Source organism: Elaeis guineensis, chromosome 12 (assembly GCF_000442705.2).
Source record: "Elaeis guineensis isolate ETL-2024a chromosome 12, EG11, whole genome shotgun sequence".
Lineage (NCBI taxonomy): Eukaryota > Viridiplantae > Streptophyta > Magnoliopsida > Arecales > Arecaceae > Elaeis > Elaeis guineensis.
The window spans coordinates 15,003,560-15,018,910 of record NC_026004.2 but is presented as its reverse complement, the minus strand read 5'-3'; the positions used below and the strand labels follow the sequence as shown (position 1 = coordinate 15,018,910).

The window sequence follows — 15,351 nt, the reverse complement described above, 5'->3', positions numbered from 1 at the left end:
GTGATAATCCTTGAAATAAAAAAATATATCAAAAAAAAAAAATCAAATTCATCCAAGACATGCAATATCTACCATATAACCTATCATCCAACTTGTCGGTCAGTTCTGGATATTTTTAACTCAACTAGATTCAGAAAAAAAAAAAATCCTGAAACTATTATTTATACTTACCATTACAAATTGATACATGTCCCAATGTTAGCAAACTAAAAATATTGCATTATTAGCATGCCTCATGGTATGAGAGAATTGATGTGATTTATAGCGTCAGCAAATAATTATGGTATAAAATATCATGCAACATGGTACGATATTTTCTGGCACAGTACTATTGGGATCTGAAAACATTTTTCAAAAGGTAATTCCCAAAAAGATGTCCCCCTTCAATGGCACTGACGTAGATCGGAGCAAAAAATATTGGCAAGTTGGACCATCCGCCCTTTGTTTCCAGCCAAAGTCGGAAGTCTCCCAAACCCGGATGCGTTCAGGTTTTCCCAGCCAACGGGTTTCCCATAAGCTTCCTGCCTCCACCCACAGCTTAACAAAGCTATCCATTTGTCCCTCTCTCTCCAATCCTCTCCCACTCTTTATAATCTCTCCCCACCTTCGCTTCCCCGGCCTTATCCCAACCACCACCACTTCCCACTCTAACAAAAGCGAAAGCCAAAAGCCAAAAGAAACGCTTTCGAATCCATTCTTCTTTGATCTCAGCATGGACACCTCCTCCTCCTCATCCTTCTCATCATCTCCCAACGCTTCCTCCAGCATTTTTGGTTCCTTCGACCTCGAAGCCGACGCCAACCCCTCCTTCCCCTACACACCTTCCCTTTCCGGCCGGCGGTGGAGGCCCAGGTTCTTCTGCAAGTCCATCTCCACCGGCGGCGACGCCCACCACTTCCTTGACACCTGCTTTCTCTGCAAGAAGCCGATCGCTGCCGGCGATGATATCTTCATGTACAGAGGGGACGCGCCGTTTTGCAGCGAGGAGTGCAGGGAGGAGCAGATGGAGATGGACGAGGCGTTGGAGAATAACCGCAACAAGTTCTCTTCTTCTTCTATGAGAAACTCTTCTTCTTCGTCGGCGTCGTCAACGATAAAGCATAAGCCAAGCCTCATCATCCGTCAAAACTCTCGGAACGTTCATGCCATGGTTGCTGGCTGCTAGTGTATGTGTAACAATGAGAGAGGGAGATCATAAAACAAGCAAGCTCACGTTTTAAGGGATTCTCCTTTTTCATCTTTTTTTCTTCTTTCTTTTTGTTTTTTGGTTTTTGTATGGGACGAGGGAGCTTGAGTAATCTGATGTAAAGAAGAGTTTCCTAGAGTACTCCAGCAGTGGCCCAAGAGGCTTCTTCCACTTTACTTTAAGGGGAAAAAAAAAAAATTTGGAACTTGGGTTGGAGTTGTTCATAGTGTTATGTCGGATGGTGGTTTTGTGATGTAAATTTTGCACATCCAAAAGAGTTTAATTATGTTTTTTTTTTTTTTTTAATGTGAATTTTGCGCAACCAAAAGAGATTATGTTGGGCTTGTTTGGATGATAAGAGAACGTCCGGGAAAATGAACTTTGTTCCTTGAAATTTTCGGAGTCCAATGCTTTGCTTTTAAGGACAAAGCAATATACATTCTTTTTTTTTTTTTTGGTCGTTTCTTGAGAGAAGGAATTTCTTTGAGGCTTCTCCATCGCCCGCTACGGCCATTTTCTCCATTTCTGAAGCTAAAAGCCTCAGACCCAACTCACATAATTCCAGAATATTGAGTATATTGCAAAGATCATTATAGCCAGATAACCTCAAGTCTCCCTGCATTGAATACTGGTTGAAGTGGCCATCAATGTCCTCTCCAAACTGGCCATAGACCAGGTCTCGTACTCCATTTATGATTAATTCGCAGTGTAGGAGTCACCACTTCATGGTCTATCAATCATGTGGATGGAATTGGAGCGCTATAAAAGATGCAAATTCTAGTTATAAATATAGGGAACAAGCAGTAGATGGAGCAGTTGAGTTAATGACTAGCCCATTCATGGTGACAGCAGAAGAACTCTAAAGAGCCGCTCCACTTCTTGTGTATCTACTAGTCTTAACATTTCCTTTTACCAATTAACCATACTTAGCCTTTGAGAATCAAACTCAGTAGCTATGAGCTTATGACATATTGTAATTTCATCTAACTTATAAGGATGATGTTTAAGGATACTTTTTATAGTGTATTATTTTCCCCATCAAATAGCAGAAAACTTGATGAGTTTTATAAACTATTTCCTCTATTTGTCATAATTTTTTTTCCAAATAATAGAAAAAAAAAAATTTTTTTTGCCCTTCTTGAAGGATTCAAACAATGAGAAAAGTATCCTTTCATTTTTCTTTTTCGAGATTGTTCTCTTCATAATTTCCACTGCCAAACGGAGGACAAAGTTGATGGGGTCAGGAGTTGTCTCCAAGTGAATGATGGTTTTGTTGGTTTCCAATTACCTTTTTTAAACGTTTGCGTCAAGAGTTGTCTCCTAATGGCATGATGATTTTGTTGGTTTTCAATTATATTTTAAAAAATAAATTATATTTTCGATTTCTGAATTAATATGATTTTTTTAAATAATTTCTGAACCATAAAAAGCTAAAGTTTAGCTTTCCAATTATCTGAACCATTTTAATGTTATTTTTAAGAATAAATTATATCATTGATTTTTGAATTAAGCTATATTTTTTAAATGATCCTGAACCATAAAAAACTAAAATTTAGTCTCCGAACTATCTGAATCATTTTAATACTATCCTCAAATATGATTCTAATAATTTTTTCTCATCGAAAGTGATTGAAAACCACCGAAAGTCTGATATGACAACCACCGTAGTGTTCTCTTCTTTTCTGATTATCTTCTAATCTTTTTCTTTGAGGAGGATAGGATCACGAAGGAAAGAGGGTTTGTATTGGGAAGAGAAGATGATGAAACTGACGTCGACTTGGTGGAAGATATTAGGATAGACGATGGAAGACAAGTGGAAGAAAAGAACAAAGCAAAGAAGGAGAATGGGGCCACGAAGAGAAAAGGATTTTCTTTCTTTTTTTTTTTTCTATTGAGATTTTAGGGACAAAAAAAAAGATAGGAAATAAGAGATTTGAGAAGGGAGTAGGTGAGGAGAGTTCAGTGAGATGGAGTGATAAAAAATTTAATATAAGAATTATGAGGAAGGAGGAGGATGCATGGGGCCATGGAGGGAAGGAGATTTCTTTCTTTCTCTTTTTTTTTCATGAAAATTTTGAAGATGAGAAGAAGAAAGATGGAAGGTGAGAGATTTGAGAAAGAAGATGAAATTAGAAATTTTGGCTATATCAACAAATTTAAAAAAAAAAAAATGATGTGATTCAAAATATTTTAAACCACGTTAATGCTAGTTAAGCCTTGCGAGTAAAGAATGTTTCACATAAATATCAGAGATCGTCACATTAAAATTTTTTATAAGAAAAAATCATCAAAATCATATACGAGGGTAATATTAAATCGATTTAGATAATTCATAGATTAGATTTTATTTTTTTATAATTTAAAAATTATTTAAAAATTTTGATTTAGTTTGAGAATTAAAAATATAAATTTATTTTTTTTAACGTTTCTGACGGGAGTTATCTGCAGGTGGCGTGATGGTTTTGTTGGTGTCCAGTTACCTTTTTTTTAACGTTTCTCGTGGTCGTCAGGGAACAACGGTTAAGCTTCAGAACACACTCTCTCCCTCTCTCTCTCTCTCTCTCTCTCTCGTGTCCTGTGCCGTGCTATAAATAGCGTGCCACCAATCCATAGATGCGACAAAACCGTGGGAATCGTCTACGTTGTTAATTTCTCTTTTTTTGCAGTAATACTTATCCCAGGACCAACAGGTTTCACCCGTGCGGCTCGTGACTCTTTTGGATGCTTCTTTGACTGCAGTGAAGTTGCCAGCGTAGGAGCTTGTCATCTTCTAGATAAATGAAATGCCTGAACACACTGGTAAATATCAAACCAATGAAAAATGCAAAATAATATTTGATGACGCCATTTTGGAATGGATTTGGCGAAAATGCTCTCTCTCACACCAATTTTGAGGAAAGATTGCGTAGGTCCATCATCGGTTTACGAGATAAAAAAAGTGTTTGAGTCAGAAAATAGAGAGGAGACAGCGGCAAGTGGGAAACAACAAAGCTATCTGGCGACTGAGTAAACATTACAATATATATATATATATATTTTTTTTTTTTAACGCATGATTCCCTCCTTAGAACTCGTGTGGTAATGCGGGGTTGTGGACAGCTTTTTATTTTTTTTTTTAATTTCCGATCCCTCCCCCATCCATCACCATGCCAGACATGTATATACTTTAGAGGCGTCGAAAACTAAAAACAAGTGCAGTAGATGGACCACGTGTTTGAAAGTCCGGTCCATACAGGGACCACTCATTAAGTTCTTCTCAAAAACACCTATCAAATTAGTCTCTTTTTGACTTTGGAGATATCCGATTGAAAAAAAAAATATAAATCTGAGCCATCCTACATTGACTAACAAAAAAGATACCACTTTAGTTTATTAGTCTGAACCATAATACCGTTACAGTAAGCCTAACTCTAGTACCACTTGTCTCTTATTTTGGATAAGATAAATGAGGATGAAAATAGATCAAATAATATCCATCCGAATCTATTTTCATCTATAAATATTTTTGGATATGGACAGACGACCGATCCATATCAAATATTCGATTCTATTTATAATTTTATTTAATTTTATATATAGCATCCAAAAATTTTTACATAATATATAACCATATTAATATGATGTTAACTTATCAACTACCTACCTAGCAATATTTTGATTTTATGATTATAAAATTTAATTATCTGACTTATATCATTATTTATATCCATATTTTTAGTATCCGATTTATATCCATAATTATTTATAATAAATATGGATATGAATTTTTGCATCCAACCAATATTCATACTCATATATGTATCCATTAAACAAAATAAATATGGGTATGGATATGGATATACTAGTATCCAATCTATTTCTGATCTAATTTCAGCTCTACAATTAAAAAAATTCATATTCTTTTTGAAAATAAAGAGGAAGAATTTGTGGAAATGAAAAAGGATAAACCTGGCCTAGAATGTAAATAGTAGTATATTTTTAACTAAAGAAAAAAATCCAGCAGATTTATTGAAAGTTCTTAAAACAACAAAAAATTCTCATCTTTTAAAAGTATCTTTTCACTTGTTTATCCAAAGATAAGTACAAAGAAGGGAAAGAGAGGGAGGGGGAGAGAGAAAGAGGCAAAATAATGGGAAAAAAAAAAAGCATCATGCATCATAGCATATGGTATGGCAAGAGAAAAGCACAAATATTTGAGATTTTTAATAATTTGAAGGATATTATTACTACGTGCCGTCATTGTGCAGGGATCGCGATAGTATTTATCTTTTTATATCATTCTTCTAATAAGAGCCTTCTTTCTCCCTGTGCAATGTTGGGACACTAACATGGAAGTTTTACACTCGAGGAATCTTTTACTGAATTAGAAAAAAAGAAAAAAAGTTCAGTTGTGGACCTCTAAGAAAGCTATAGGCCGATTAACTGCATGACATTGGTAGGAAGCAAGAAATCTTATGGCCAATCTAAATAACATTGTTCGGAAGCAAGATATCGTATAATGGAACTCCCCTTCACCCAACTGAATGTCAAGACATGAAGAACCTCCACGTCTCTCCTCGAAAAAGCTCGCTCATGCTATTCAAGCTGTTATTTATAATTCATTGTTGCATTTCTGTTGTTTGAGAAGATAAATGCAATAAAAAAGTACAAGTGTTATAAAGTAAAATTGCCGTCGGTTGAACTCAAGTTTAGATCTCAAGCCTTTTCGCTATAAAAAGCTAGCATTAATTATCCATAATGTAGATTGAAATACTTTTTGGAAGGTGAAACCTAAATGAACTGAAGATTTATTGACCCATAGTAAAAGCATAACTCTTTTTTTCTCGTACAATCTTGACTGCACACTAATTTTAGGATAATAACAATTCATCAAAAAGTAAAATTCAAAGAAGCAAGCTGATATTTTCCAATTTACATACTCAAAGAATCTCGTATAAGATCCATTCCACCTTATTATTTCCATGCACTCTGAAGCATATTAAGATGTAGGATAGGCAGCTGCACTGCCACAAGGGGGAAAAAAATAAAAAGAATCTCTTACAGACCATATTCATCCCTTCCCTCAGCCTAGCAAAATGGTCACCTTCTTCTTGAAGACTCAGGTCTCTTCTGCTTGTCCGAGCCAGATGTTGAAGCCTGTTCTTTCATTGAATCCATTTGAATGGCTTGCTTCAAGCATTCTACAACCTCCCTCATCTTTGGACGATCTTTCCGATTATTCACGAGACAACTGTTTGCTAACTTCGCAACTTCACGTGCAGCTTTCAGAGAATACTGATTTCTTAGTCTTGGATCCATAATCATGCTAAACTTTCTACTGTCTGCAGGAAATTGCTTCACCCATTCCAAAAGCTTCTGTTCATTTTGCGGACGATTTCTTTCGTATGTCCGCCTGCCTGTAAGGATTTCATACAACACTACTCCAAAACTCCACACATCACTCTCAATTGTGAGATGACCAGTCTGAATGTAGTCTGGAGCCGCATACCCATAAGTCCCAACAGGCTGATCAAAACGAGTTCATGATGAACATGAGAAGGTGTTTGCTTTCAATAGTATTGTGCAATTTGAAAGCAAAAATAAGAGCCAGGTAAGGTTTTACAGAGGGTAAACACCATTGAAAGAGCAAAGAATAGGAACTCTAGTGTCAATGAACATTCTGGAGCTCATAGATTTTACACCCTTCCACTATCAACATATGCATATACAGTAGCAAGGATGGAACACGAGAAGTTAAATGAAAATTTAGACAATGTTAAAAAAGTGAAGAACTTCTCTTGTAACTACACATTTGGTAAAATGTAAGAAAACTAGGAATATCAGTTTCAGAGGATGAAAGTGAGAATGTGTCACACCACTATTTCTTCTAAGTTTCTGTTTTCCTAGTAGCATTTGTCACGCAATGGATATTATGGAGTAAATGGAGAACCAATGATTACAAATCCTCGGGATAAAGTTGGTGTAGGAACCTGGTCATGGTATTTAGAAAAGCTCTCTAATAGCCTCTGAAATACAACCAGACCTTAATAAAAATCTTTTTTTAAAAAAAAAAAAATTTCAGCAAACTTTATGATATTCAAGAGGAAATATATTGCTTGTGAATTTTCTTAACTTTTCTGAGCTATTCCATTTTATCTACTTCATGTTCTTAATCTATATATCTTGTTAAACTTTCAATCTCCTCTTCTCTAGATTTTTAGAGAAACTTTTGTTGATGTACAAGTTAACTCTTTTTCCCCCCGAACTAAACCTGAATCCCAAATTTCTAGCATGTAGGGAAAGCACATGCCTTATGAAATATTAGCAAAATTATGTACCTTGTCTTTACTTTACTCTCACTCCACAGCATAATATGCCATATGAAATATTAGCAAAATTATGTACCTTGTCTTTACATTACTCTCACTCCACAGCATAATATGTCATATGCCTTTAATTTTTTTATGATTTCTGTGATATCCGACCCTAAATTTTTCCTACTGCACGAATCTTAGGGCATAAAAAAAAAACAACAAAAATAAAAAAGAAAAAAAGAGAAAAAAACAAACATTGAACTCCCAATGGAAGTCTTCTTCCATGTGAATACATCGGAAAGGAAGCCGATTTTGAGGAGGATTTGGCCTCCCCTCCGCCCTATAAATCTCTCCCTCTCTACTCCAAAGCTGTCCACGATGATCACCCGCCTTCCTCTCTTTTCTCCTTAATTTCTCCTATTGAAGCCACGGATACCCTCATCATGCCTGTCGAAAATCGGGGGCAAAGATCCATCGGAACCAAGGTAAAAAGCCCGAATCCTTCTTCCTCTCTTCCTTCCCCTTCTTCTCATGTCATTGTGCACAGCTGCCAACTGTCGGATTCGTCGGAAAAGCCACCAAAAACAAACCTCTATTTTTTCCTATTTTAGATGAGCCTTCTCCCCCTTTTTCCAGCCATTGCTGCCGTCGCCCTAAGTGCCGTACCCCTAAGTCATGACGTTCCACTTGTTTGCTGCCTCCCCTACAAGTGTTGGCCGCTAGTGATCAGCCAATGATAAGAAAAACAAAAAAAAAGAGACAGGTCCCCTATTTTTCCTAGTGTTCTTGTTCTTTTGTTGGCTGGCCACTTGCCGCCAGCCATCCCTTGCCCCGCTGCCGTCGATCGTCCACTGTCGAACCTCCAACTATGCCGCCGCACCCCGTCGGAGCACCAACCACCACCCGTCCTCCCCTATTCGGCTAAGAGACGAAGAAAAGAAAAGAAAAAGAAGAAAAGAAAAAAATAAAAAGAAACAAAGAAAAGAGAAAGAATTTTCTCTCTCCTATCTTATGTCTCTCTCTACCCTCTCTCTTTCATCTCCACTTAATCCATGAACCCTAGTATCTGTTGTCATGCTCCCCTGCTTTAAACCCAAGAAATTCTTTTGGAAAAGAGGCTCAAAATCACCTCGATATCCATGCAATTTGTCGGATCCTGACCCGATCCTTGCTAGAAATTCGTAACATCCGATCACTGTTAACCCCTATTGAGCATCTTGACATAATCCATGATGATCTTGATCATGAATTCCTCTTCTGAAGAATACGAAGATTCTATCTCTACTTCCTCTCTCTTCACCCACTTTCTTTCTCTAAGAAGATCTAGAGATTCCAGTATCGAACCATGTCTTCCTTTTCTAGGGATCCATGTTGATCCCGACAAAATGACTTGAAACTGCTTTGATATTTGTGCCGTATGTCAAACCCATGCCGGGCATGTCTAATATCTTTGAAATCCACTATTGATGAACTCTGTTGATTGATCTTGGTCTTGATCCAACCTGTGCTCCATAATTTCTTGATTGAGTCATTTAGATCTGACCCCCAGCTAGGAGATCCTGAATCTCCGATGTCCAAACAGCCTATTAGACCGACCACCCGATCAATGATCATCTTTTCTTATGATATAATTCTATTGAATTCATGGCATAGAAGTTGATTATTTTTGTGATATTTTAAATAGGATTACTTGATTTTCCTAATGAAGTCTGAAGATCTAGGACAAACGAGGTGAACAGATCTTACACTCTTTATTTATTTTTAAATTATAATATTTTTCATTCAAATAATCTGTTATTGATGAAATCATATTTTTCATAGAATAAAGATCAGCATATATGATATGAAAAGTATATTTTATTATCATCATTGATTCTATGAATATGTTTTATAAAAAATAGCATGTTTATGAAGCATAAATTTTATTATTTTTTCATCTGTATATATGTATGTTTAAAAAAAATAGAGATTTCAAAGACTCTCAAATAGCTATGAATGAATTTCTATGGGAAGGTCAACACCCCGAGTTAACATCCACAAGAAACATAGCCCCGCCAACGGATATAAAGTCGGTATATGAAACAAGAATTCTGTCAATTAAGAAACATGACCATGTTATGGATATAAAGTGACCTTAGCACGAATATCTATGAGCAATATTTTGAACTATGATACGAATATTTGACAAGAATGATTTACGAATCATGTTTATGAAATATTCATGAATTTACGCGTGCATGATTATCTTTATGACTTGTTTTATTATATACTCTATGAAATATTTTATTTTGTAATATGTGTTATTTTCTAAATATTATATTAGCATGAAAAAAATTCATTCTTGATCTAGTAAGAAAGTGTAGGTTCTACTTACTAAGCTAGTGTAGCTCATATCTTTTTCTTTTTTTGTCCAGATGAATAAGATTAGGAATGAAGGATGATCTAGGCTTGAGGGTCTACACTAGCGAGCTTAGAGATTTTACAGCTGAATCTTAATTTATAGAATAATTATAGACTTGTAATCAACTATTGATAAATTTTAAAATATGGGTTTGATATATGATTTCGGATTTAGATACTTTGAATCAATCTTGGTTTAATTACTTGACGAATGATGGATTTGAATCTTTATTATATTTTATTTATGATAGATTTTAGCTGATTATAATTGATAGGCTTCATGTTATTGAAGACGGCATCCTTCAGTAGCATGGCCCTGTTATGTCCCGAATTTGGAACGTAACAATTTCAAACAATAATACAAGCAATTAACTCCTTTTCCATCATGTCTATTCTATATATATATCTAATCGACATGCCTCTTGGTGGCTATGTATTTATTATATCAGATATTATCACATTAGAGAGTATGCACAGTCTAGTTAAAAAAAATGGTCATATATGCATGAGTTGCCATTTTGAAGTGGAAGTTAGTACCTTAAACAGTAAATCGATCAACTATAGGGTCAAATCTGTAGCATGTCCATCTATTGAACATTAGTGTCATAGCAAGCAAACAAATCAATCTATAGTGGAAATGTATAGACATAACCATAACCACAACCATTTATCTTTATCCCACCTATTAGGGTTTGTTTTTTGGCAAATTCTCGTTCACAAGCATTCCTATTTGGGCTACCTTTGACACAAGGAGGAACCCTATGGACATCCAATATTACATCTAGGAATGCAGCAAGTCTATGAAGTCATGTATAATAAATAACCTGTACTTTTAAGTTATTCCAAGATCTTATGTGAACCACAATCATCATCAGAAATGCATGTCCAAAGAATCTCCTGACTAGCTGTATGTTTTTTTTTTTTTTTAATCTGTATTAAGGGCTAACACCTCACATTTTCAAACATAAAAAAAGGGGGGGAAAAACAGGTAACCACTATTAAAACATACCAAGTTGAGCTGAACATCCATTTGACCTAATATGAAGAATTTACATAAACAAGTTAGCAGAGGTAACTGATTCAAATGAATCTTCATAAAGAAAATGCAGACATTACCGCTGTAGAGACATGGGTGTTCCCTTCCTTTGGTCCTTCCCTTACCAGGCCAAAGTCTGATAGCTTTGGCCTAAATTCCTTATCTAGTAGCACGTTAGATGCTTTGAAATCCCGATATATCACCTGCCCAAATAATATAGAAGGCTATGATTAAAAGCTGCAAACAAGCAAAACTTGTATTACACTTGCCGATGAACAAAACAGAATTATAAAATAAATAAAAAACCAACAGACACTGCCATTACAAAGCCAATATCTGGCATCCTATGATTTTTGCTATATATTGAGGAAGTTGTAATCAGGTAACTATGGCATGGATGGAAGCTGCTACCCCAATTCTTGCTACTAAAAATATATCCATGCACATCACTTCATTTGATTACAACAGTATAGGTAAGCATATAGAGGCAAATTTTTGCCACCTAGATCAGTGTGAACGGAATAACTGTTGATGGAAGCAAATAACTCCAAGACAACATTATTCAGAAATCACATAACATCAGAAAAGAATCAGAATACCTGAACTTCTAACCCTTCATGCAGATAGGCCAATCCTTCTGCCGCACCCAGGGCTATCTGCAGTCTTAAATTCCAGGAAAGGGCAGGATAATTCCTGTTGAACAAATGATCTTCTAAACTCTTATTAGGCATGAATTCATAGACCAACAATCTTTGGATCCCTCTTTCACCATCTACGGCACAATATCCAATAAGTTTTACAAGATTTGGGTGCTCAACAACTCCAAGAAACTGAACTTCCGCCAACCATTGCTTATGCCCCTAAATAAGAAAGAGAAGATATAAGCAACATAGACATACCAGGAAACATTGAAACTGCTATGAAAATATAAAGATGTTTTTTGTGAAGATCAAAGAAAATTTTATCATATAACATTATATACTGAGCTGTGGTAAAAAATAACAGAAACCTCATGTAAGCCTAATTATGCTAGTTCATGCCTAAGACAATCAGCTCAACACAACTGACATTTCCAAAGGCATCAGGAAATATCTCCTCTCATTGATACATTTGATTATAAACAATTAGCTCCATGTCTAACAGTTCTACACAACATGGTAATTTTTGAGCCAAAAGATTGCAGTATTCACTCAACGTTCCCAACAAGAAGAATGCAGACTCAGCAAAGGAAAGATATGTATGCATGCATGAATGGACGTCTGTATTATATTAAAGGAAAAAAAAAATTGTGCAAGCTTCACTTACTTGATACTTGAAAAACTGATCCATCCAGACAAATTAGAAGATGTGATGTTCCCATCTATCATTTTAGAGATTGATGTTTCTTCCATCTTTTTTTTTTTTTCTTATCCTTCACTCTTTTCCTAGGAGGTAGAACAACCCTCTTGCTTTATATCTCCAAAAAATTTACTCTGGCTCGAAAACAATTTATATGCTTAGGGATAACTCAAACATTTTTGTGGATAACAAAGTTCTTAGGACCCACAGCAGACTTCTCTATTGACTTGAGTCACTGTTGGGTATACTTAAGCCAAATTACAAACTAAGAATATGCAAGGCCTTCATTTATCCCAAGAAGCCCCTTGCTCTCAAGTATACTTGTGCATCACATACACATAAAAGGGCTAATGCCCTGCCTGTGGAGAACAAAAGGATTGCCACATTGCAACAAGATATCCACCCAGAGAGCAAGACCAGTCTGCATGATACAATGACTCCTGTTTTTACTTTTTTTAGTTGCCATGCCAAATTGTTGGTCACTTAGCTCTTCTATTTATCCTTCATGTCATTGTTTCCCCCTTTATTAGAACATAATGACATAGCCAATGCAGAATGAATTCACTTAAGGTGTTTCACATTAAGTCAGGTGCTTTCATCGAGTCCACAGCTTAAGTTCAAGGATAAAAGATTTGATAAAATTTTGTCCCACATATGCTAACAGAGAGCTTTTGATGCCACCCAAGATTCAACTTCTTTTTGTTCCATCAAGATATTGTGATAAGCATCTTCTTTTTTCATAGGTGGGGTAGTCAATTCTACAATCTATCTATCTCAAACTGCATTCATTTGATTTTTTTTTTTTTTTAAAAAAAAAAGGTTAGCCCACCCAATTTATTTCAAGACTTCACTGGTCAGCAAAGTATAGATGGAAAGACTGGACCCCGCAAGAGCATTATCGATTCATTAAAAGAAAAGCATATCTAAAAGATAAATAAGATGTGCTGGCTATTTATATATTTGCCTTGGGTTCCATCTTGCATGTAGGAAACCAGAATATAGAATCTTATTTATGACATCCCTCATGAACTTTATGCTGCAATTTCGTTTCGAAAAGCTATATCTTGATCAAGATCCTTCATAAATGGTGGAGAAAAATCAAATAGAATCTTAAAACTCATTTCTTATTCTTTAGTTCCACACTACAATGAATATCCCAAATCTTTCGCATCTAACAAATGGATGTAATAGATGGAACAAAGAGGAGTATATTAATCCCAATACATTCAAAATAATCCGAGAGAGGTCTCCAACCATGCTACCAAGAATTCGATCGCAGAATCCAAAGTAAAAACAATTCCATCGGACATTCTCCACAACGGATGCAAAGAATAGAATAAATCAAGAGAAAGGTATACCTGCAAGCCATGCTGGTTGAGCTTCTTGACCGCCACCGCAATCCGATCCCCCTTCCCATCCAACGGCTTGATAAAACCCTTGTAGACACTCCCGAACCCACCTTCTCCCAACTTAAGCATCCTATTGAAATCATTGGTGGCACTCCTCAGCTCATCTAGCTCGAAAACACGCAAATAATGGGCCCTCTCTTCATACATGGCCGGTATGCTGCGCGGCGACGATGTCGACGCCGACGACTTGCTCGGATGCTTCCCGGCGGCCGAATCATCCGACCTACTGGTACTCACATTCGACGGAGGCACCGACGCGGTCGCCGGGTTCGTCCCCGACCTGTTCTTGGTCTTCTTCATGTTCTTAAACAAGCCAAAGCAAGCCATCTCGAGGTATAGATCACTTCAAAGAAGAAACTTCCAATTGCTTCCGTATTCCAGTTTGAGAAGAAAAAAGAGACTAAAAGGGGAGAAACGATCCAAGAAATTGAGGCGAGAGAGGAAGAAGCTCAAGAGATGGGGAATTACGAGACAAGATAAGGTTTCAGGCAAGAAAATCTGAAGGAATTCTTGAAAAAATGGGAGAAAGTTGCGGCGGGGGTTTTGAAGGAAGTTTGGATCAAGAACAGGGGAAGAAGGTGAGAAGAGAGAGAGAGAGCGAGAGAGGGAAGGCGGAGGAAGGAAGCAAGAAAGAAAATCGGGTGGAGAAATAAAGAAGGAAGCGGAGAGAGTAGAAAAGTTGAAGTGGGAGGTTATAACAGTGGCTTCGCTTGGATTTGGTCTGGAGCTCGGCCTATTTTGCTATTTTTCCCTGGTGTCTCCAGAACGCGGATAGATAACAGCTGTAAGATGGCTTCCTCTGACTCAAAAGTTGGTTTGGGCGAGTCTTAGAAGACTTCGGCGAGGAAAGGCTGGAATTTTCTGACTGGTTGCCGTTATCTGTTGTTGGTCTCAACTTGCCTCGGCAAATGGTGAGGGATGGGATGGGATGGGATGGGATGGGGGAGGAAAATAGGAAGGAGCGGGGCGTGAGAAACTAGTGGTGTTTTCCTCCACATCGACGCCTTTGCGGTGGGGTAATTGGCTAAAGGGGGAGTTTTGAATGCAGACAAGGTTGACCGTGGCAGCTTCTCAAAGACTGAAGACCGGAAGTCTCCTGATGGCTACTTTATGTGAGGGAAGGTGCATTTCTCAAAAAAAAAGAAAAAAAAAAAAATTCAGTTGGTGTGGGATAAAATGGATTTGTTTGGAATTTAAGTATTATCTTCAGTTATATTCTGATTTATTCTGCCACATGCAATAATTTTATCTGAGATTGAAATAGGTTAAGGGGAAGATGAAAGCAAATTTTTTTTTTTCATCTTTTTTTTTTTTCTTTCTTTGGTTGGTAGAGTCGTATATACTTCTGTTGGGATGAAACCAAAACTTTTAATAAAGAAAAAAAGAAAAAATTGAATCCATATCGTTGGTATCTAATAAATCCTGTGATTCATGTCTTATTCTTACTCACTTATTCCACCATCATGATATTGTTTCTACTTTGTTTAACCCAGATTGAATTGATTAAAGTTTAAAAATGTAGATTCTCAATTGCGATGTCTGAATCATTTGTCATTGTATTACTATGAAAAGGAGGAAATTCGCAAACAAATAGATCCTTGATTAAAAGGAAAAATTAGCCTAGTCTCCTAGAGTAGTTGTAACAGTATAGCTGTAGACTAGTTATATCTTATTCAACTGATTAGAGAG

At 36.5% G+C, this 15,351-nt stretch overlaps 2 protein-coding genes across 2 annotated transcripts; one reads left to right on the top strand and one right to left on the bottom strand.

The window, feature by feature from the left end:
* Window positions 1-463: 463 nt before the first annotated feature.
* Window positions 464-1,410, top strand: LOC140852952 (uncharacterized). The gene has a single exon (XM_073247004.1). It carries the CDS (start codon window positions 479-481, stop codon window positions 1,163-1,165), a length of 687 nt encoding a protein of 228 aa, XP_073103105.1. The 5' UTR covers window positions 464-478; the 3' UTR covers window positions 1,166-1,410.
* A 4,658-nt stretch (window positions 1,411-6,068) lies between these two features.
* LOC105055037 (probable serine/threonine-protein kinase PBL19) lies at window positions 6,069-14,466 on the bottom strand. The gene is made up of 4 exons (XM_019854184.3): window positions 13,612-14,466; window positions 11,515-11,775; window positions 10,996-11,118; window positions 6,069-6,691 (listed from the first exon to the last, which is right to left on the bottom strand). The coding sequence occupies exons 1-4, from the start codon at window positions 13,987-13,989 to the stop codon at window positions 6,266-6,268; spliced, it is 1,188 nt and encodes a 395-aa protein (XP_019709743.2). The 5' UTR covers window positions 13,990-14,466; the 3' UTR covers window positions 6,069-6,265.
* Between the last annotated feature and the right edge of the window lie 885 nt (window positions 14,467-15,351).